Source organism: Callithrix jacchus, chromosome 7 (genome assembly GCF_049354715.1).
Source record: "Callithrix jacchus isolate 240 chromosome 7, calJac240_pri, whole genome shotgun sequence".
NCBI classification, from domain to species: domain Eukaryota; kingdom Metazoa; phylum Chordata; class Mammalia; order Primates; family Cebidae; genus Callithrix; species Callithrix jacchus.
The window spans coordinates 150,524,742-150,548,085 of NC_133508.1; the positions used below are offsets into that span (position 1 = coordinate 150,524,742).

The window sequence follows — 23,344 nt, forward strand, 5'->3', positions numbered from 1 at the left end:
AATACCATGGAGTAGAATTCCTGGGTCCTATGATAACTCTATGTTTAGGAAGTATTACGATTTAGGGTCTAGAAATAAGCCACTTGATGGCATTTGAGCTGATATTTAAAGATAGGTAGAATGTGGATAAACAGACTGGGGAGAGAGGAGAACAACAGGAGGACATAAACAAATCACAGGGCCATCTTGAATAAAGGCATTCAACCAAGAGCGCATAGTGCAGGATGCATTTAATGCTCCTCTTAAAGAAGTTATAGTTTGTCAATTTTTCTTCAGATATGAACCAAAATTTTATCTTAAACTCCTAATGAAAATACTTGTACTAATATTATCATTTATAACAAAAGTATTCTAATCACAGTTATTACACCAATCAAATGTACTAATTATATGTAGAAAGATACAAAATTAACTATTTGTACATCATCTTTCCTACCAGTCAACTTAAAACAAAATCTTTAAAAAAAAAATTTAGTTAGCTAAATACTATCTCCAAAGACTGAGACCAGAATGCACTTGCCCTTCTAGAATAGGTTTGAAATAACCTCTTTGGTTCCAAACAATTTAATATCAAATTGTGTCATAAGATACAAACTATATTGACTTCTCTCATAAAATATAAAAAAAAATTCCAGAGATGTCTCAAAGGGTACATTCTCACATTTCAAATTCTAGTTCCTCAGGTTGTTATACAAACTAATGGGATAACATAAATTAGAGAGCTGAATTTGTGAAACACTTTGTAAAACTGCTAGGAGCAATAAGACAGGAAGGCTCTTAACAACAAAAAGCTGTAGCAGTTTCAAAATTTAAGCCTTCAGTTGTTTAATCAATATACATGTACTCCTCATATTATATCTAAAATAATTTTGTCATTTACAAAATGTGTCTTTCCAACACTTACTAAGTTTAATGCCCATCTTTAATTACTCTTACTCTTGATACCTTTGGCTCTCTTCTCAAAGTCTAAGAATGTAGTCTGCTCATCGATTTATTTTAGCAGATGTCACAAACTATGAGATTATTTACTAATCCAGTTTGGGGACTTAACATTTCCCATTCAGTTTCTTAAAGGAATGCAGCAGAGGTTGTGTCCTGGTCAAGCAAAGCCCATTTGCTGCCTGGTTGGGTTCTCTCCCCTTAGTTCCTTGGGCCTATATTCAGGAGGGTAATATTCTTTCTAATCCCCTCTAATCCTTGCCCATTTTTTTAAAACACAGTAAAAGATCACTCACACCAGGCGGCTGTGGGAAAATGGACTCAAATAGCTGACCTCTGACATGACTCCTTATGTTCTTTGCAAGTGCATAAGAGCTTCTTCCATAGGAAGTAAAGAAAATATGGCAATCACAGTGCAATTGCCATCACAAAAAGAATATTGAGTTTTCAGAAGAAAACTGCATAATACTTAAACCAGGTTCTTTCTATTAAAATTCTGTTTCTTTTCAGATAAGAGACAAAATATCCCAGATCATTTTCAATGAATTTTAGAACTCAGAAGCCTTAAACCCCAACATGCTAAGTATTCAGTGTATTCACAACCGTTTATCAAATGTAAGCAAAGACAGTTAACAATTATTCAGTAAAACTTATATTACAAAAAATATCAATTTGATGTGTCAAGAAAATACTTTTTAAAACAGCAACTATATACCTAAATTTTTACTGTTTAATAATGTAAGTGATAATTGAGGTGGTAAATAAACACACATGGCATACTTATTAGGAAATTATACTTCAAGATTTTACATTCTAAAATATTTGCTATTTAATCATTTTAAAAATCTTCCTTGGCCTGGCACGGTGGCTCACACCTGTAATCCCAGCACTTTGGGAGCCAAGGCAGTTGGATCACAAGGTCAGGAGTTCAAGACCAGCCTGGCCAAGATGGTGAAACCCTGTTTCTACTCAAAATATAAAACTTAGTTGGGCATAGTGGCAGGTACCTGTAATCCCAGTTACTCGGAAGGCTGAAGCAGAGAACTGCTTGAACCTGGGAAGTAGAGGTTGCAGCGAGCTGAGATTGCACCACTGCACTCCAGCCTGGTGGCTCACGCCTGTAATCCCAGCACTTTGGGAGGCCGAGGCGGGTGGATCACAAGGTCAAGAGATCGAGACCATCCTGGTCAACATGGTGAAACCCCGTCTCTATTAAAAATACGAAAAATTAGCTGGGCATGGTGGCGCGTGCCTGTAATCCCAGCTACTCAGGAGGCTGAGGCAGGAGAATTGCCTGAACCCAGGAGGCGGAGGTTGCGGTGAGCCGAGATCACACCATTGCACTCCAGCCTGGGTAACAAGAGTGAAACTCCGTCTCAAAAAAAAAAAATTTCCTTATGCTAGCTTCTTTTTTATTGAAAATAATTATTTATTATTGGTGGTCCTACCCACAAGCAAATATCCTTTCCAATTTGACTTTAAAACAAAGCAATTTTTCAATTCCTGATTAGACACTGAAATGTGATCCCCAAAATATAAGACAAAAATTTCAATTTAAGGAAAATGTATGTTAAGTAAATTATAAGATTATTATTTATTTTTTGGGAGGCCGAGGCAGGCAGATCACGAGGTCAGGAGATCGAGATCATCCTGGACAACATGGTGAAACCCTATCTCTACTAAAAATGCAAAAAAATTAGCTGGGTGTGGTGGTGCATGCCTGTAGTCCCAGCTACTCAGGAGGCTGAGGCAGGAGAATTGCTTGAACCCAGGAAGCAGAGATTGCAGTGAGCCAAGATCATGCCACTGCACTATAGCCTGGGCTACAGTGAAAGACTGTCTCAAAAAAAAAAAAAAAGAGATTATTATATATCTCCTTCCCAATCTGCTACTCAGGAATTTCCGCTACTCAGCATAGGCTGTAACTGATTACACTATAAAAACCGTATCCTAAAAATTCTACTATGGTGCCTAGCATATGACACTAAAAGCAAGTATTAAAATACTTATTAGCTGAGTTAATCTGATACATACAGCTGAAATGTCTTCAAATTAATACTTATATTTTAGTTTTTACCAAAAATATATTTCAACTCTCTGGGAAAACTAAAACTAAACAAATATAAAAACAAAAAACTCTACTATCCTGACTTTACTTCTCTAAGAAGAATATAAAAGATTTAAAACTGACCGATGATTTTTTTGGTCTTTTTTTTCTGCTTAGTAAAGTATATGCTCAGTGTACAAAAATAGGAAGGTAACAGAGCTAAGTAGTAGAAAGTAATATGTTTGGAGAATAAAAAAATAAAGAAACTAAAGACAGGGCATGGTGGCACATGCCTGCGGTCCCAGCTACTCAGGAGGCTGAGGCAGGAGGGCAGCTAAACCTCAAGAGTCTGCGGTCCCTGCTGAAAAGAAAAGACAACAATCTGATTTATGTTTGTCTGGATTTCTTTTTCTATGCACAATACACCTGGCACCTCTCTTCCTGTCTCTACACAGATCTAACTTTTTTTTTTTTTTTTGAGACGGTTTTGCTCTTGTCACCCAGACTGGAATGCAATGATGTGATCTCAGCTCACTGCAAACGCTGCCTGCCGGGTTTCAAGGGATTCTCCTGCCTCAGCCTCCTGAGTAGCTGGGATTACAGGCACGCGCCATCACTCCTGGCTAATTTTTTATTTTTATTAGAGATTGGGTTTCACCATGTTGGCCAGGCTGGTCTCGGATTCCTGACCTCAGGTAATGTGTCTGCTTCAGCCTCCCAAAATGTTAGAATTACAGGTGTGAGCCACAGCTCCTAGTCGGTCTAACATTTTAAATTGTTGTATGACATTACATTTAAAGCTGAGTTTTTTCATAATATAGTAAATATGCTCATGGTGAAATCACACTGTCATCCTTAAAAGGTAAAAAAAAAATTGTATTATTAAGCAAAACTTGTAAAAATAGTTATGTAAACTGGCTTAAAAATGTCAAAAAAGGGGGAGGCCAAGTTGGGTGGGATCATGAGGTTAGGAGATGGAGACCATCCTGGCCAACACGGTGAAACCCTGTCTCTACTAAAACTACAAAAGGTAGCTGGGCATGGTGGTACGTTCCTGTAGTCCCAGCTACTTGGGAGGCTGAGGCAAGAGAATTGCTTGAACCCGGGAGGCGGAGGTTACAGTGAGCTGAGATTGCACCACTACATTCCAGCCTGGCAGAGCAAGACTCTGCCTCAAAAAAAAAAAAAAAAAAAAAAAAATTCAAGAAATGATGGGTAAAATTTTACTTTTTTTGACACAGGTAATGCACTCTGTCACTCAGACTGGAGTGCAGTGGTACGATCATAGCTCACTGCAGCCTCGACCTCCTGGGCTCAAGCAATCCTCCCATCTCAGCCTCCTTAGTAGCTGGGACTATAGGTGCACGCCACCACATTTTGCTGACTTTTTAATTTTTTTTTTGTAGAGAAAGGGTTTCACTGTGTTGCCTAGGCTGATTTCTAACTCCTGGGCTTAACTGATCCTCTTATCTTGGCCTTTTAGGCCAAACTGCTGGGATTGAAGGTGTGAGCCACTGTGTCCAGCCTACTTTCTTAAACTTAGATAGACTTAAAGCAATGTAGTTCTAAACTACAGACATATCTGTTTTCCAGTATTTACTGAGTGCCTATATAGGCTAGGCAGAGTATTGGACATAAAATGATAAGACAAGCATTCTGCTTTTGTTTACAGGGAACTAAGGGAGAAATATATAAACAGACCAATTAAAAAAAAAGATATGATTGAAGTACTGAAGGAACGGAGAAGAGAAAGCTGTTATCTCTTCTTGGGAAAACTAGAAAAAACTCCTTATAAAGGAGACAACAGATGAGCAGGGTCTTAAAGAATGAGTAGAAACTTGCCAGGTGGAGTAGACACTGGCAGTGAGCTATGATAAGGCATGACCAAGCCAGGGAACAGTGACACTGGAAAAAATGAGCAAAGCAGAATTGGCAAGAAGTAAGGCTGGAAACAGACACTGGCCCAGAATATGAAGGGCTTTTATATGTGTAATACTTATCCTGTAGGCAATAGGGAACAAGCAGAGGTCTTTCAGCAGAGTAAGACTTGCTATTTAGGTAGATTACTCTGGCAAGAGCTGGAATGGAGAAGGGCTGATGGCACAAAGACCAGTGAGGAATCTGTTTTAATAGTCCACACAAGAGATGGTAAAGTACTTCAGATTCTTTCTATATCTATCTCTACATGTTTAGAAATGCATAGATAATGTCTGCCAATATATACACTGAACTGCAACAGGTAGTTACTTCAGAGAAGTAGAATTGGGAGGGAAAGAACAGGAGATTTCTACTTTGTAAACTTCTGAAGAGTCTGAATTTTTAAAAAGTACCTATTACTTTTGTTCTAATAATAATAATATATTTTTTTAAGTACGGGTAATAAAGGCAAACAATGGTCAGTGACAGGATGGGATAGATGGCTAGATGTAAAAAGCATTTCAATGGTTATAGTATGAGTTGGTAATTTGGAAATGGCAGAGGTAAATGTTAATGAAGAGGATAATAAAGCCATAAATAAAAATCTAGAAATAAAAAAAGAGAGGGGGAGTTTGGCAGTTTGAAGAAAAGACTTATCAAATTTTAAATATTCAGTGTGAGACACACTAAAGCATCTGAGGTACTTATCATATGGGATTTCCACAACTAAATGGAAACACTAAGTCTACAAAGAGGCCAAAGTTAAAAGACGTAGATTTGGAAATTATCAGCAAATAAAATACAGCTGATGACACAAACCAAGGCTAGAACCTAATATGTGCTATATCACCTTTAAATCAGCCTATTATGTGTAATGAGAAATTGCTTGGGACAATTTTAACTAGTATTCAACTATGAACAATACATCAAATGAGTAAAGCAAGAGAGTTTAGCCTCTTGCTTTTCACTAAAAATATAATTATTAAGGCTCCTTTGGAAGCTATGGTTAAAGACATAATGATGTATGGTCTAGTGGTTTCTTTTATGACTCTAAAGCCGTATCTATGCTTACACTCAAATTTACTTTAATTTTGAACTGCTTTGATCTTTATAATTTATCTTTAGATTACTTTTTTCTATTACTTTGTAAATCTTACAACAGCTTTTGACCAAAAGCAATATAATTCTGACCTGAAGTAATGATAATGCTTCATAATCTTCCTCTTAAAAGCAGAGGTTAAAGAAAAATCTCTCTGAAGGCATCTGAAATTAAGGTACTTTGCTCTTGATCAGTCATGCACACAAAGAACCAATTTATCTCTGCAATTAGTTTTCTCAGTGCACATTCTATGAGATTGGACAGGCAGGCTGAATGCAGAGTCCACATCGGTATGTATTGGGGGAGACCAAAGACAGTTCCAAAATAGAAAACAAACAGAACTGCCATGTGAAAACATAATACTACCTACCAGTTTCAGAAGCAAAGGAAAGTGACTTATACTGACGGGAAAAAGGAAAGTAGGCTAGAGAGGGCATTTGCTACAAGAAAACTCCTTTCCACATCATCCTACAGAGCCACACCTCAATATAATAAGCATTTCATATCTCAACTCTTCTACTCAGGCCACAGTACAACATGGCCTAAGGGATGCTGGCCCAAGGGAAAGGCAGAGGTTTCACTGTGCTCTGAGTTTGGGTCACAGAATTCAACGCCACTCCTCCTTTCCTCTCTTTATTCCTGCTATGCCACTCAATGACACATTTCAAATTAATTTTTGTGTATGCTATGTGAAAATATTCATGATTTCCCCCACCACATTAAGACGTCCAGATGTTCCAGTATCATTTGTTGAAGAAGTTCCACTCCCCCATTGAATTGCATTGATGCTTTTGTCAAAAATCAATTGACAGTATATATGTGGATGTTTTGGGACTTTCCATTCTGTTATTTTGGTTTTTATAGTAATTATTTTAAATTTGAATATAAAATAATATTTAGAAGAATTTGGCTACAGTATGCTTACTTTAAAAATCTTCAATAAAATATACAGCAAGTTATTGTTAGATCTTAAAGCTGGACAATATTATTCTAACTGATGTGTGAAGTGTCATACTAAGAATAGTTACATCTATAATACATCACTGACATCATGGATCAAACATTTATAATTTCTATTCTTTGTGGGAGCTCTAAATATCCATGATTTATAGCAGCCATCATTTTGCTAAGGCACAAATTTGAATAATGTGCTTTGAGGCTTGTGCATACATGTGAATGATATACCTAATAAATACATCTAGCAGCCCCTTCAGCATCCATGTCTCAGCCAGGTTTGTGACCCATTCTCATGTTTACATTTCATAGGTGAAAATACGTGTAATAGTGGTATTTTCAAATATGGACATTCACAATGGTTTTGGATCACACTAATCAAGGTGTCAATGGTCTATTGTAATAATGATATTAAAGAATACCTTATAATGAACAGATAAATAGAATATTTTTAATTTAAAACAAAAACAAATTTAGGCCACACAGTGACTCAAGCCTGTAATCCTAGCACTTTGGGAGGCTGAGGCAGGAGGATTCCTTGAGCCCAGGAGTTTAAGACCAGTCCAGGCAACATAGGGAGACACTGTCTCTTATACATACATACATACATACATACATACATAGGGGCGGGCATGGTGGCTCACGCCTGTAATCCTAGCACTTTGGGAGGCCGAGGTGGGCAGATCACAAGGTCAAGAGGTTGAGGCCGTCCTGGCCAACATGGTGAAACCCTGTCTCTATTAAAAATACAAAAAATTAGCCAGGCGTGATGGCAGGCACCTGTAGTCCCAGCTATTCGGGAGGCTGAGGTGGAAGAATGGCTTGAACTCGGGAGGCAGAGGTTGCAGTGAGCCAAGATTGTGCCACTGCGCTCCAGACTGGCAACAGAGCAAGACTCTGTCTCAAAAAAAAAAAAAAGACTATATAAATAAAAGTTTAAAAATATACAACTTGAACGTATATCTGTCCAAAGAAGAAATATAAACAGCCAATAAACACATTAAAGTGATGCTCAATATCATTAGTCATTAAGGAAACACAAAACAAAACGGTAACAAAATATCACTTCACACCCATTAGGATAACTATAATCAAAAAGACATAATAATAAGTGTTGACACAAGCGTAGAGAAACAAGAATTCACACATTGCTGAGAGAATGTAAAATAATGCAGTCATTTTGAAAAACAGTTTGGCTGTTTCTCAAAACAATTAAACAGAATTACCTACAATCTATCAGTTCCACTTCAAGGTGTATACTCAAGAGAAGTGAAAAATCTATGTTTACACAAAAACTTGTACATCAATGTTCATAAAAGCATTATTCATGCTAGTCAAAAAGTGAAGCCAACCCAAATGTCTATCAGTTAATGAATGGATAAACAAAATGTGGTACAATGGAATCGTATGCAGCCATAAAATGAAGGAAGAACTGATGCATGCTACAGTATGCTAAGCAAAAGAAGTCAGACACAAAAGGCCACTATTATATGATTCAATTTATATGAAAAGTCTAGAATAGGCAAATGCATACAGACAGAAAGTAGATTAGTGGTTGCAAGGGACTACTAACAGGTACTTCTTTCTGGAAAAGATTCCAGGATTAAATAGTGGTAATAAATTTACAACCTTGTGAATATACTAAAACCCCTGAATTGTATCCTTTAAAAGTAAATATTATAGTATGTAAGTTATCTCAATTAAAAAAGACAGTATCTATAAAACTATTTGATGGCTGGATAAGAAAAGTGTGAGATACCAGAATTAATGAAACAGAATGCTGTGGAATATTCAGGGTATATGAAACATTCTCTACTGCAAATAAAACTGACAATTCATGTAGTAGCTGAAAGATACACAACCTTTTTTGTGTTTGACAACTAAAAATAAAGTCCATTGAACCAAAGCCATAGCTAAATAATGAAGAATAAGCAAAAAACCATGAACACATGCTGTTCTAATTTTTTTTACTGTGGTACTATCAGTGACTATACACTGAAATTCATTTAGTAGAATTTAAAAAAATCTAAACAAGCTATCAATATTAATGAAATACCTAAATTCATAGCCTGAAGAAATTTATATCATCTTTCTCTATTGCACTTCTAATAGTTTCCAGCTTTAACAAATTGCATAGCTCTAGACCTACAGCCATTTCTGTTGTAGTTATGTGGAAAGTTGCCAAAAAAATTTCTATCTAAAACGGCTTTGTCCTTTGTCGTTTTACTGCTAAGATTCATACAACCATTTGCATAATAAATTTGTGAGAATAAAAGATTTATAGATATACATATATTTGAAATGTCACTCTTCCTTAGGTTAAATAAGTTATCATGACCCACAATTGAAGTCTGAAGAAGAAAACCCCTAAATCCCTTTATGTTTGCTTGCTTCCAGCTGACGGTCAGGAACAGAGACCGTAACTGAAGAAAAAGAGGGGTCTGTACATACTCCATCACTTGTAAAACCCTAGCAAAAACAACGGGCCACAAATTCCAGAGCTCTCTCAGTTCATATAACATCAATGTTATTTAAGTGGGATATTATTCAGGTTGGTGAAGCTTAAAATTTCTCCAAAAAAACTGGCCGGGTGCAGTACTTCACACCTGCAATCCCAGCATTTTGGGAGGCCGAGGTGGGTGGATCACTTGAGGTCAGGAGTTCAAGACCAGCCTGGCCAACGTGGTGAAATCCCATCTACTAAAAATATAATTAGCTGGGCATGGTGGTGCATGTCTGTAGACCCAGCTACTCAGAAGGCTGAGGCAGGAGAATCACTTGAATCTAGGAGGCAAAGGTTGCAGTGAGCAGAGATCACCCCACTGCATTCTGGCCTGGGTGACAGAGCAAGACTCTATCTCAAAAAAAAAAAAAAAAAAAAAAAACCAATTCTCCAAGAAACCTTAATAATTATTGTGTTTGATAACACTTGGCTTAAAGGGTCCAGCTACAAACAATAATGTAAGTTTATAGCACCACTCTACTTAGCTGGATATTTTGAATTGTCAACTGCTTTGATATTTAGTTGAAGGGAAAATAGGTAAATTTCTACCTATAAATGAAAATAATTTTAAAGTGTTAAAGTTTATCTATATCTACACAGTTTTACTGAGGCATATTTTATGTATCCCAAAATTCATGTTTGTAACTACAGACATATCTCGGACGAATTACAAGTTCACTTCCAGATCTTGCAATAAAGCAAATATCAAAATAAAGCAAGTCACACGAATCTTTCTGTCTCCCATGGCATACAAAAGTTACTTTGCCCAGATCCACCATAGGAATCACTATGTATGGGACCTATGGCCTTACTAAATGTATTTCTGAAATAATAGGACTTCAAAGTCAAAATGGCTCCTTAATCTGTGGGTTGCAGAATGCCTGTTGTGTCAACAGGCATGAAAACATTAATCTCCTTATGCATCTCCATCAGAACTCTTGGGTAACTAGGTACATTGTCAATCAGCAATAATCTTTTGAAAGGAATCATTTGTCTGCGCAGTAGGTCTCAACGGTGGGCCTAAAATAGTGATAAACCATGTGGTAAACCTAAAACAGTGGTAAACCACACAATAAACAGATGTGTTGTCATCCAGGCTTTATTGTCCCATTTATACAGCACAGGCAGAAAATATTTAGCATAATTCTTAAGGGCCCTAGGATTTTTGGAATGGTAAATAAGCACTGGCTTCAACTTAAAGTCACCAGCTGCATTAACCCCTAAGAAGAGAGTCAGCTTGTCCTTTGAAGGTCTGAAGCAAGGTAACAACTTCTCCTCTCTGGTTATGAAAATCCTAGTTGGCAACTTCTTCTAATAGAAGGCTGTTTGATCTACTTTGGAAAGCTGTTATTCCTCAACATGAGCAAAGCAGAACAAAGAAGAAGAGGGAAAAAATGTAAATAAAATTTGTTGTTTAGTATATCTACCTTAATGGAATAAATACAACTCTAAATGAAAGAGGAAATCACAAACAAATTAGAAAATATTTTGGGCCAAGTGAGGTGGCTCACACCTGTAATCCCAGCACTTTGGGAGGGAGGGAGGATACTTGAGGCCAGGAGTTCAAGACCAGTCTGGGCAACATGTAGAAATCCTGTCTCTATTTTTTTTTAAAGAAAATATTTCGAACTAAATATATAAAAAACAAAAAGGTGGCCATAGTATGCAGTTAAAATTGTGCTGATGCTGAGAGAAGTTTCTAGATTTAACTGGGTATCCATCAGAAGAAAGGCTGAAAATTACAGAGTTAAGCATCTATGCAAGAAGACACAGGAAATTAAAATAAACTCAAATTAAGTTGAAGGAAGGCAATAAAGAGCAGAAATGAATGAATCAGAAATAGTAGGAAAAAAAAAAAATCAGCAAAGCCAGAGCTAAGTTCTTGGTAAAAACTAGTAAGATTGACAAATCCCTAAGGAATTTGATGAAGGAAAAAAAAAGTAGGCAATGTTAGAAATTAAAAAGTGGATATTTCAATTAATTCTGCAAATATTAATGAGGTAATAAAAGGATTTTATGAATACTTTATGTCAATAAATTTGAAAATTTTGATGAAATAAATTTTTAGAAAAATACAACTTACCAAATTCCAACATAAGAAGAAACAAAAAAATTTTTTTTTTCTTTTTTTGAGACGGAGTCTTGCTCTGTCATCCAGGCTGGAGTGCAGTGGTGAGATATCGGCTCACTGCAACCTTTGCCTCCCATGTTCCAGTGACTCTCCTACCTCAACCTCCAGAATAGCTGGGAACACAGGCATGTACCACCACACCCAGTTAATTTTTTTTTTTTTTTTTTGTATTTTTAGCAGAGACGGGATTTCACCATGTTAGCCAGTAAGGTCTCGATTTCCTGACCTCACGATCTGCCCACCTCAACTTCCCAAAGTGCTGGGATTACAAGCGTGAGCCACCACACCCAATGGGAAACAAAAAATTTCAATAGTTATGATATGCTTAAAAACTGAATTTGTAATTAAATTATTAAAAAAACAAATTTGTAACTCAAAGTCTCACAAAACTGAAGAATCATATGGCTTTAATCACAAATTTTACTAATTTAAGGCAGAAATAATTCTAATTTTATATAAATTATTCCAGAGAATAAACATGGACCACTCTTTAACTCATTTATAAATCCAGGGCAAGGCGCATGTTTGCTCATATCTGTAATCCCAGCACTTCGGGAGGCTGAGGTAGGCAGATTGCTTGGGACTAGGAGGCGGAGGTTGCAGTGGGCCAAGATAGAACCACTGCACTCCAGCCTGGGCATGAGAGAAAGACCTTGTCTTTGTTTTTTTCTTTTCTTTCTTTCTTTCCTTTTTTTTTTTTAAATGAGACAGAGTCTCACTCTGTGGCCCAGGCTGGAGTGTAATGGCTTGATCTCAGCTCACTGAAACCTCTGCCTCCTGGGTTCAAGCAATTCTCCTGCCTCAGCCTCCTGAAAAGTAGAAGACTCTGTCTTAAAAAGAAAAAAAAATCCAGAAATAAAGGAAAGGTACAGATAAAAAACATAAAGAAAGCAAAGAAATGAACATAATTAATAAATAAGAATAGTGGGTACCTTCAGATAAGAAGGAAGAGGTTGTAATGGGAAAGGGCAGTCAGGTAGGCATCTGTGAATTGACAATGTTCTGTTTCTGGACCTCGGTAGTTTTCAAGCATTTACTTTGTAATAAATCATTAAGATGCACATTTTGTTTTATACACCTTCTTGCATGTGTAGAAGAATTCATAATAAAAAGTTTACAGTACTTGCCCCATATCCTTAGGACATATATTTTAAGACTCCCAGTGGGGCTGGGTGCAGTGGCTCACGCCTGTAATCCCAGCATTTTGGGAGGCCAAGGCGGGCAGATCACAATGTCAGGAGTTCGAGACCAGTCTGATCAACATGGTGAAACCCCGTCTCTACTAAAAATACAAAAATTAGCCAGGCGTGGTGACTTGCACCTGTAATCCCAGCTACTCAGGAGGCTGAGGCAGGAGAATGGCTTGAACCTGGGAGGTTGAGGTTGCAGTGAGTCGAGACTGCACCATTGCACTCCAGCCTGGGTGACAGCGAGACTCCGTCTCAAAAAAAAGAAGAAAAAAAAAGACTCCCAGTGGATATCTGAAACCACAAATAGGACCAAACCCTTATATACACCATGATTTTTCCTCCAAATATATACCCATGATAGAATTTATAATTTAGGCACAGTAAGAAACTAATAACCAACAACCAATAATAAAATACAACCATTATAATAATATGCCAATCTTGCATTTGGGGTCACTAATAAGTAAAATAAAGGTTACTTGAACACAAGCACTATGATACCATGACAGTCAATCTGAGAACTGAGTTGGCTACTAAGAGCGACTAACGGGTGGGTAGCATAGACAGTGTGGATATGCTGGACAAGGGGATGAGTCATTTACTAGGTTGGATGGAGGGGGATGGTGTAAGAGTTCATCAAGCTACTCAGAACAACATGCAAGTTAAAACTTACGAATTACTTCCGGAATACTCCATTTAATATCTTCAGACAGAGGCTGATTATGGATAACTGAAATCATGGAATGTGAAACTTCAGTCTTTAAATGTATGGAACCAGCGTCACTTAATGAGAGAATGGTATAAATATTTGTACCATTCTTTCTTGGACTTAAGTACTTTTCTTAACCATATCTCTAACAGGCTTACAATATCCTTTTCTTGGAAATCATCTTTTAGCAATTCATCTCTTTACTATAGCTCTTCATTCCAGCTTCCACTTTCTATTAACGCCCTTTACACTGGAGTCAATGGCTATAATTACATTTCACAGTAAGGGCATCTATTCTTGAATAGTCTATACTTCCTAACGTGGGGCATTGTTTGTAAAATCCCCCTCTTTTTTATTCTTGAGATGGGGTTTGACTCTGTCATCTAGGCTTCAGTACAGTGGCATGATTGCAGCTCACTGCAGTCTTGACCTCCTGAACTCAAGCGATCTTCCCCGCTTGGCCTCCCAAGTAGCTGAGACAACAGGATTCATCATCATGTCCAGATTATTTTTGTATTTTTTGCAGAAATGAGGTCTCACTACGTTGCCCAGGCTAATCCCAAACTCCTGGGCTCAAGTAATCCTCCCACCTCGGCCTTCAAAAGTCTTGGGGTTACAGGCATGAACTACTGTGTCCACCCAAAATCCTAAATTTTACTTTGTGTTATAACACTCAAAGATTAAGCAATAATTTGTATGACTGCAAGGTATACAATATAAAGACAAAGCAAGTATATACATTCATCATCTGGGACTAAATAAGCATCAGCCAGTTTGGGAATTTCCACATCTGCTTCCTATCATTGATTATTTTAATCTATTTGTCTTTAGTTTTTGTCTACCCAACTGTAGTTCAAAAGCTAGGCATCTGTGTAGAAAAAGCTTTCAAAGTAACAGGAAATTTGATTTAGTGATATGAAATATGAATAATCTTTTAAGACCAAGCCGTTATTTCTTCTCTGTAACTATACTAAAAGAACAGCTAAGCGAACACAGTTCAAATTATATTTTGATAGTCATTACAAAGCATATAGCTAACTATTACTCCTTTCCACCTTTCTAAATGCCTAAATGTTTCAACATCCCCTTTAAAGTGAATAATAAGCATTGAAATACAGCAGAATAAAACAATTCCACACCAAATAATGGTGACCCAGACTTTGGTCTACATGGTCATCAATTGATAAACTTAAATAAAGGTAGTATTTTCATAATAAAATTTCTCACTTTTGGAACATGAGGATTAAATTCCACAGCTCTATGAATTGCTTCCACGGCATTAATTTCTGCTGTGCTTAACCCTCTTTTGGAGGCTGTTTCTGGAGAGAATCTACAAGAAAACCACAAAATGAAAAAATAAATATGCTAAAAAAAAAAAAAGAAAGTATGGATTTAGATAATAATACAGCCCCTTAAATCAAAGGAGTTTCTGGAGATGGCCGAAAACAAAGCCAGAGGACTACCAAAATAAATAAATAAAGCCTTGTGGTTCAACATGTAAAAAACAAAGCAGCATAAGGAATGAAAATCTTCAAACTTAGGTAAAGAAGACCTTCAGGAGAAGTCCACTGAAGGTACACTTTAGAAAAGGTAACCAAGTAATAAATGCTACACAGGGATATCCAAATAATCTCATGAAATAGCAGTACATTCTTATCAAATTCTTATCTGAGAGGAAACAAACTGAAAATTCCATTCTAATTCATATCAAAGCATAAAAATCTAAGGTGAAAGAAAATAATCGCCATTTGGTTGATTTCTGAGTATCTTATCTGCACAATAAAGAGAATTCATTAAAAGTAGCCAAAAACACAAGAAAAGCAGCAGAACTCAGAATTATTCTCTAAGAAGAAATAACATATGCCTATTTCCCTACATACTTCATCATCATCATCATTGTTACCATTTATTGTGTGTGCCTTCTTTCTAGATATTGCTTTTGGCACTTACCACACATAATCCTCCTCAACCCTCCTGTGGTATTATTCTCATTTTACAGATGAAGGAGAAACTCAAAATGATCAACCTGCCTACAGTTCTATAGCTAGAATGTGGTAGAGTTTGAATTTGAGCTCAGGTTAGCTCTAAAAACTTTGCTCTTTCCACTACTACACAGGGCTTATAAGTCTATAAGCCCTAAAAGATCCAGGGCTATTCAAGAGGAAGTAGAGTGGAAAACAGCATTGTTTAAAGTCAGTAGAGGACAAACCTATTGAGTTTAGCAGTCTTTCCAAATTACTGTGGTTTTTATAGCACTTACTTATCTGAAACTGTCCTTGTCTTCAGCAGTGCTGCTGTGTAACAGATTGCTGCTGACTTTGGAAGGCTTATATCTGTAATGATTATTCAATACAGGTAGGAATTACAAAAAATGTACTGAGACAATTTCTTAATAAGAATAGTTCACAATGCAAATTCAATAGATATATAGGAAAAACCTGGACATTATATTGAAAAATGTATAATATAGTAAGAAAAACCCAGATATGAAGTTGAAAAAGCTGAGTCTGAATCTTGATCTTATTATTTACCAGCTAAGAATCTTGGAGCTAGTAGCAACTTGTTTGACCTCAGTTTTCTCTTCTCAAAATAATGATGCTTTTCTGACTGAGATGAAATTATGTCTATGAAAGCCCTCTGCACAATGGGTGAAATGTACTCAACAAATATTTATAATAACCTGCTTATAAGTTCAGGGAAAAATGAATAGTATAATTAAAACTATGTAAAACTTTCATCCATTCATAGAGAAAAACAAAAATTAGAAAAAAAAATTAAAATATTTAACAGTAGTTAAATCCAAGTTGATTCAACCAAGCATGATTTTTTTTCTTCTTCCTAGATTTCTGTATTTTCTTAAATTACTATTTTTTAGAAAATAAAAAATTCATCTGGAACTATAGGTAAATTAATTACATAAATCATTTTTAAAAGAATGTCCAAAATAACGCTTTCAGAAGAGTAAGACTGAAGAACTCTGTTGATATTTTTGATTCCAGAATCATACTAGCAAATGGAGAACTGAGAAAGTAAATTTGCTTTCAATTTCCTCAGGATTCCAGCATGAAAAGCTGGGACTTATGAAAATACAGAAGCATATCAACTTAGATATGCTTTATCAGTTTTAGTTTTATTTTATTTTTAATGAATCAGATTCTATTTTAATTTCTTGTATTCAGTCCCTAAGCTTGGTTCATCATAAGTATTGCAAGCAGGCCATGTATCCAGTAAATTACATATGGAAAGAATTTCTCACAAATTTCTCCATGAGCCTACACTATTCTGAAGCATTGCTTAAGAATTCCAGATGTTTAAAAGAAATAAACTTCTCTTTCCAAGTATAACACATTTCAAACTTCCCAAGTCATGGGGATTCCCAAGCGAATGGGTAGAAACCTATAACAGGACAAATGTGAATAAATGACTTTTTTTTTTTTTTTTTTTGAGATATGGTCTCTCTCTGTCACCCAGGCTGAAGTACAGTGGCGTAATCTTGGCTCACTGCAATCTCCACCTCAGCCTCCTGAGCAGCTGGTACTACAGGTGCATGCCACCACGCCCAGCTAATTTTTAATAATATTTTTTGTAGAAATGGTGTTTTACTATGTTGCCCAAGCTGGTTTTGAACTTCTGAGCTCAAGAGATCCACCCTCCTCGGCCTCCCAAAGTGCTGGAATTACAGGTGTGAGCTGCTGTGCCCAGCCTCCAATAAGTGACTTACATGTGTTCTGTTAAAGTAAAAGATAGGACCAGAGGCCAGGTGCAGTGGGTCATGCCTGTAATCCCAGCACTTTGGGAGGCCGAGGCGGGCAGATCACCTGAGGTCAGGAGTTTGAGACCAGCCTGACCAACATGGAGAAACCCTGTCTCTACTAAAAATACAAAATCAGCCAGGTGTGGTGGTACATGCCTACAATCCCAGCTACTGGGGAGGCTAAGGCAGGAGAATTGCTTGAACCCAGGAGGCGGAGGTTGCAGTGAGCCAAAATTGTGCCATTGCCCTTCAGCCTGGGCAGCAAGAGCGAAAGTCCAAGACAAAAAAAAAAAAAAAAAGATATGACCAGAAGCATAGAAATGCCAAAATTTCAGCTTGAGATTAAAAGCTGATTCCTCTCTCAGGATGAGAAGAAAGGCTTTGTCTTTAAAATTCTCCAAACTTCATGTGTGGTAAACTGCTATTATTATAACATAATAACAAAAATAACCAATATATATTGAATTGTTACCTTGGGAAGACAAGTGAACAAAGAAATCAAACACCTGGATTTGCCTTTTACTGGCTGGGAGAACTTACCCCAATACTTCAACCTTCTTAAACTCCAGTTTCCCTATTTAGTGATTAGAGACAGTAAAAATACTTGTCTTACCACATCACAAGACTATTATAAGTATCAAATTATCATTGCATTTTGTAACTAACAAGCATTGTAAAAATGTTATTCTGAATTACTCTTATAGTAAATGCCACTAAGCAACTTCTGTTAGCCTTGCTTGACACTCCAAAACAAATGAAGTAGCCCCACTATGTGCATAACACCCGTGCTTTTCCAGTTATCTCACCACACACTCGGTCTTCAATGTAACTGCTGCTTGTTTGTTTGTATTGTCCACTAAACTGTAAATCCTATGAGGGCTTCCCTTCTTTTTTTTTGAGACAGTCTCTTCCCTCTGTTGCATAGACTGGTCTACAGTGGTGCAATCACAGCTCAGTTTACTCTTCCACTAAACTGTAAATCCAATGAGGCCTCCCTTCTTCTTCTTCTTTTTTTTTTTTTTTTTGAGATAGTCTTCTTCCCTCTGTTGCCTAGGCTGGACTATAGTGGCACAATCACAGCTCTCTATAGCCTGAACCTCCTAGGTTCAAGTGATCCTCTCACCTTAGCCTCCTAAGAGGCTGGAACTACAGGTGCACAACACTATGCCCCGCTAACTTTTTTTTGTAGAGACAGGGTCTCGCCATGTTGCCCATGCCAGTCTCCAACTCCTGGGCTCAGGTGATCCTCCCGCCTCAGCCTCCCAAAGTGCTGGGATTACAGGTGTGAGTCACCACTCCCAGCCTCCCATGTTGTCTTGTTCACTATCATATTCTGAATGCCTCACTCATATTAGGCACTCAATCAACAAACAAGTAAATCTTGACAGAAGAAAAGTTCTTCCTTGCAGTCTTTTGCTAATAAAAGTCCTGATAAAGAAGATACGTAATAGCAAACTCAGCGTATGCTAAATATTGACTGGTAAAATAGAGAAAATTAGATAAATACTAGAGTATAACCATATTTATGATTACATCATCGGAAAAGAGTAACAATGCTGTCACTAAGGGAACATGACTCACCATCATATTTTGCTAGGACTGCCTGAACATCCGCATAGGCCTGTAATTCTAAAAGTGATTCTAAGAGATTTTCATGGATGTTCAACACGGTAAGAGGAGGAAATTCTTTCATCAACTGTATATTAAAAGGAAAAAAAGATTAAAGTCATAACAAAGGAACTCAATAGAGCTGAGCCAGATTCATTAAAGTAGAAATTCTTGTTTCTTAACATAGCTATGAAGCAGACCTAACCCTTAGGAAAGGTACATATATTAAATAAACATCTTGTTCTAAAAACTACCAATTAAAAAACAGTGACTCTGCATTAAAATAACTGGCGACTTAACTATATTTTAGTTTGTGGAGGAATAAATATAATAGTCCCACCATCAATTTACTTACATCTCGCATTACTTTTACTGCTTCTCTTATTCTTCCTAATTTTCTTGCACACATTGCCAATCTTCTTTTAATATATACCAGTACATTGGTATCTCTCCCTATTTAGAATAAAAAAAATAACAACTATCACTTTTGTAGTGTGGGCTGCTATTTCATTAACATATCCACTTCTGTTATTTGCTTCCCTTGGAAGATTCAATTAAAATTAAATTGTGTCAGAATGGAAGAATACTAATTATGGCTACATTTGGATGATGACTATCGAACAGGAATGTTCTCTATTTTTGTGCGTGTTTTAAGTTTTCTGCATTAAAACTTAAAATACACATTTAATTATTTTTGCCTCTCATGGTAACCTAACTATAGTATATATAATTTGTATATGATTGATAAGTTTATTTTAACATTAACAGAAAAGAAATACATACATTAAAAGGAAGATACAACATTAACCTAGTATTTTAAGTTAGTGCATAAATGTACTATTACTCTGATATTCTCTATTGTTTTAATTGAAAAACATAAAATGTCCAAAACAAAGTTTCCATGGCTAATGTAAACTTTTCTTAACAGTAACTGACAAACTATAAAACTACTTCTAGAAAGAGCTAACAAACATTTCTGTAACTATCTCATAACCATATTTGAGATTATACAAAGACAAATGGCATGACTTTTTTTACAGATGTAGTTTCATTAGTTCCAGGCTACATAATTATATATTTCCCACAAATCTGTGTTATAAAAATGTGCATCAATGAAACATACCTTATATATCTGTATTTAGCTTAGGGAGAAAAACATTCTCCAAATTTTAATTTACAAACAAAAAAAGATTTAGAACTTAACTGCTAGTGGATAATACATTATATAAACATATTTCAATTTATTTCCCACTTCACTATTTGCCAAAATCATGAAACCAAAACCCTCTGGCCATAAAAATAGCAGGAAGCAGCATCATTGATGATTCTAACATCTTTGGTTAAAAAAAAAATCTCAATCATAATTGGTAAAGCATATCTAAGAATCAAAAAGCCTTCTGTTGCTATGGTTCATCTGATCTCAAGCACATCTGGAGAAAAACCAGCCAAAGAAAGAATCAGTGCCAAGTATGATGCTGGATTTAGGGCTAAGAATCAGATGGTGTGAAAGGAGCCACTCCCCAGCACTATATGCAGATACACAGTCTGAAGAGCAAACCAAATAATGTACCTTTACTCTTGCTTAGAGTAAGGGTGAGGATAAAGATTATAGCTGCTTATTATCACTAGAAGCCTCTCCTGAATGCTGAAAGTTTTTGAGTTATGTTTTTTCAATGAACAGTCCAATTCTCACATGAAATAAATTACAGTTAAGTCTCAGAGCAGCACGTCTTCTCTCAATAACCTGAGCAGATCTGTTCCCTTCCCTAAGCTTTCTCTGGCTAATACACATTTCTGTCTTGCTGACTTGTTGGTATCATGAATAGATTAGTTATTTCCAGTGAAAATTAACTAACCTGTAAGTATTAAGTTTTTTATTATTGTTGTTTTGTGTTAAGACACAAGCAAATTTGAGGAGCTAAAAGACAATAATAAACAGTTCAAACGTGCTTACTCAGTTGAGCTTCATGCTGAGGACTTTGGTGCTGGCATTGCTGTGACTGCCTATAAATTGTTTCTCCTGCCTTGAGTGCCTGTTTAAATAACCTTTCAGCATCTACAATAGTTGTTGCTTCTTCCTCAGCCAGTAGAACGTATGCAGTGGCACAGCTATGAAGAAAGCGGGAAGGCAATTTTAAATAAAATGATACAGCAAGTATTTTCTCTTGGTTATGTCCCTTTGCTCTACATCATATTTCCTTTCCTATACTTTTTTCACCTTTTGAAGAAAAAAAAAAAACTTCATTCAATATTTTACTTTAATAGGGACATATTGGTATATTCTTTAATAGGGACATATTGGTATATTCATAAAGAAAAATTCCATAATTTTTCTGCTCTCTTATCTTTCCCTTCTGCTCTTTATCTCGTCCTTTTAAATAAAAAATGTATGTCTCATTCTCTAACCCATTGTCCTGCGTTTTCTTTTTGTGAAAGGGGGGAGAAAAAAAAGATATATATAAAGAATTATCTGAATTGTCACTCAGAAGACTATACCCTCTAGTGGTGATATCTCCTTTTTTTTGAGACAGTTTCACTCTTGTCACCTAGGCTGGAGTGCAATGGCCTGATCTCGGCTCACTGCAACCTCTGTCTTCCAGGGTTCAAGCAATTTTCCTGCCTCAGTTCCTGAGTAGCTGGGATTACAGGAATGCGACACTATGACCAGCTAATTTTTGTATTTTTAGTTAAAATGGGTTTTCACCATGTCAGCCACGCTCGTCTGAAACTTCTGACCTCATTTGATCCACCTGCCTCAATCTTCCAAAGTGCTGGGATTACAGGAGTGAGCCACTGTGCCCGGCCGGTCATACCTGATTTAGTCGCCATATACTTTATGATATCCATTTCACGGGGCAGGTATAGGGAGGGTGAAGATTGGAAGACAGTCCTTTGGCCAACTAGGCACGTTTAACTCAGAAACATATTCCAGGACTAGACATTTCCCCCAAATTTGAGCATGCCCCTCTGCATTCTGTCCCATCCTCCCATGGACTTATCCACAATATTATTCAGTATAATTTCCCTTGTTCTAAATTCAAGTCCTTCCTCCCATATTCCTACTCTCATTCATTCCTCACAACAATGCTTATGCCAAGTTTTCTTTTCTTCACCCCACTAAAAAAAACACAGAGGCTTTTCTTTGTATCTTTTTTTTTTTTTAAATGGAGTCTCACTCTGTTGCCCAGACTGGAGTGCAATGTTGCAATCTCGGCTCAGGGCAACCTCTGCCTCCTGGGTTCAAGCTATTCTCCTGCCTCAGCCTCCTGAGTAGGTGGGATTATAGGCACACGTCACTTCGCCCAGCTAATTTTTGTATTTTTTTAGTAGAGACAGGGTTTCACCATGTTGGTCAGGCTGGTCTCAAACTTCTGACCACATGATCTACCCACCTTGGCCTCCCAAAGTCCTGGGATACAGGCATGAGCCACCCTACTCAGGCTTTTGTATCTTTTAAGTCAACACCTGGCTAATAAACAAATTCTTGTTTTGGGGCCACAAAGAGAAACAAAACGTTATTCCACTCCCAGAAATAACAAGCCCATCTCTTCTAGAGACAATGTCTTAGTTGTAATTATCTAAGCCTGCACTGTCCAGTATTCTAGGCATTAGCCATATGTGGTTATCGAGAACTTTAAATATGACGAGTTGGAATTGAGATGTGATGCAAGTGTAAAAACACACTGAATTTTGAAGACTTAGAGAATGTAAAGTTCCTCATTAACAGATTTTAGAAAAGCATTGACTATATGTTAACATATTTTAGGCCGGGCACGGTGGCTCACGAGGTCAGGAGATCAAGACCATCCTGGCCAACATGGTGAAACCCTGTCTCTATTAAAAATACAAAAATTAGCTGGGTGTGGTAGCGCACCTGTAGTTCCAGCTACTCAGGAGGCTGAGGCAGGAGAATCCCTTGAACTCAAGAGGTGGAGGCTGCAGTGAGCGGAGATCACACAACTGTCCAGCCTGGCAATAGAGTGAGACTCCATCTCAAAAAATAAAAAAATAAATAATAAAAAAATGAGTATTTCAATATTTTAAATACAGCTAAATAAAACATTATACAGATTAATTTCACCTATTTCTTTTTACTTTTTAAATGTGGATACTAGAAAATGTAAAGTTACATATGTGGCATTGTATTTCTAATAATTAGTGCTTATCTAAGCAAGAGGAGAGAAATTATTGATAAACATAGAAAATTAAGCATTAAACAAAAGTGATAGCAGGTAGAAATCATTAAGTGGAGACAAAAAATGTTCTTCAGATATGGAAAATGCAAATCATATCATTTCATCATCTTCAAATAGGAAGACCCTATTAGTACATAATAATTTCACGAATCAACAAAGATTTCTCCATTTCATTACACTAGATCCCTGTGAAGCGTTAGATATACTATTGCTTTAAACACTGGCTTTCCTGCCTAGGCGCAGTGGCTCATGCCTGTAATCTTAGCACTTTGGGAGGCCAAGGCAGGAGGATCACTT

General features: G+C 36.7%; 1 protein-coding gene across 36 annotated transcripts in view; it reads right to left on the bottom strand.

Annotated features, from left to right (window-relative positions):
- ST7L (suppression of tumorigenicity 7 like) overlaps positions 1–23,344 on the bottom strand; it is a 129,468-nt gene that overhangs the window by 71,915 nt on the left and 34,209 nt on the right. For 26 of the 36 annotated variants that reach the window (XR_622029.5, XR_622028.5, XR_013520337.1 and 23 more), the window contains 5 exons: positions 20,806–20,960; positions 19,207–19,304; positions 18,825–18,939; positions 15,750–15,822; positions 14,717–14,819 (listed from right to left, as the gene is read on the bottom strand). Coding sequence is in view for 30 of the 36 variants with exons in the window: in XM_078332762.1 (XP_078188888.1) it covers positions 14,717–14,819; positions 15,750–15,822; positions 18,825–18,939; positions 19,207–19,304; positions 20,806–20,960 (544 nt within the window). In the remaining 6 variants the exon portion in view is untranslated. Of the gene's footprint in view, positions 1–10,544; positions 10,813–13,453; positions 13,511–13,544; positions 13,564–14,716; positions 14,820–15,749; positions 15,823–18,824; positions 18,940–19,206; positions 19,305–20,805; positions 20,961–23,344 lie in introns of those variants that run through there. The other 10 variants (XR_013520336.1, XR_008473104.2, XM_009001897.5 and 7 more) reach the window with 7 other exon arrangements.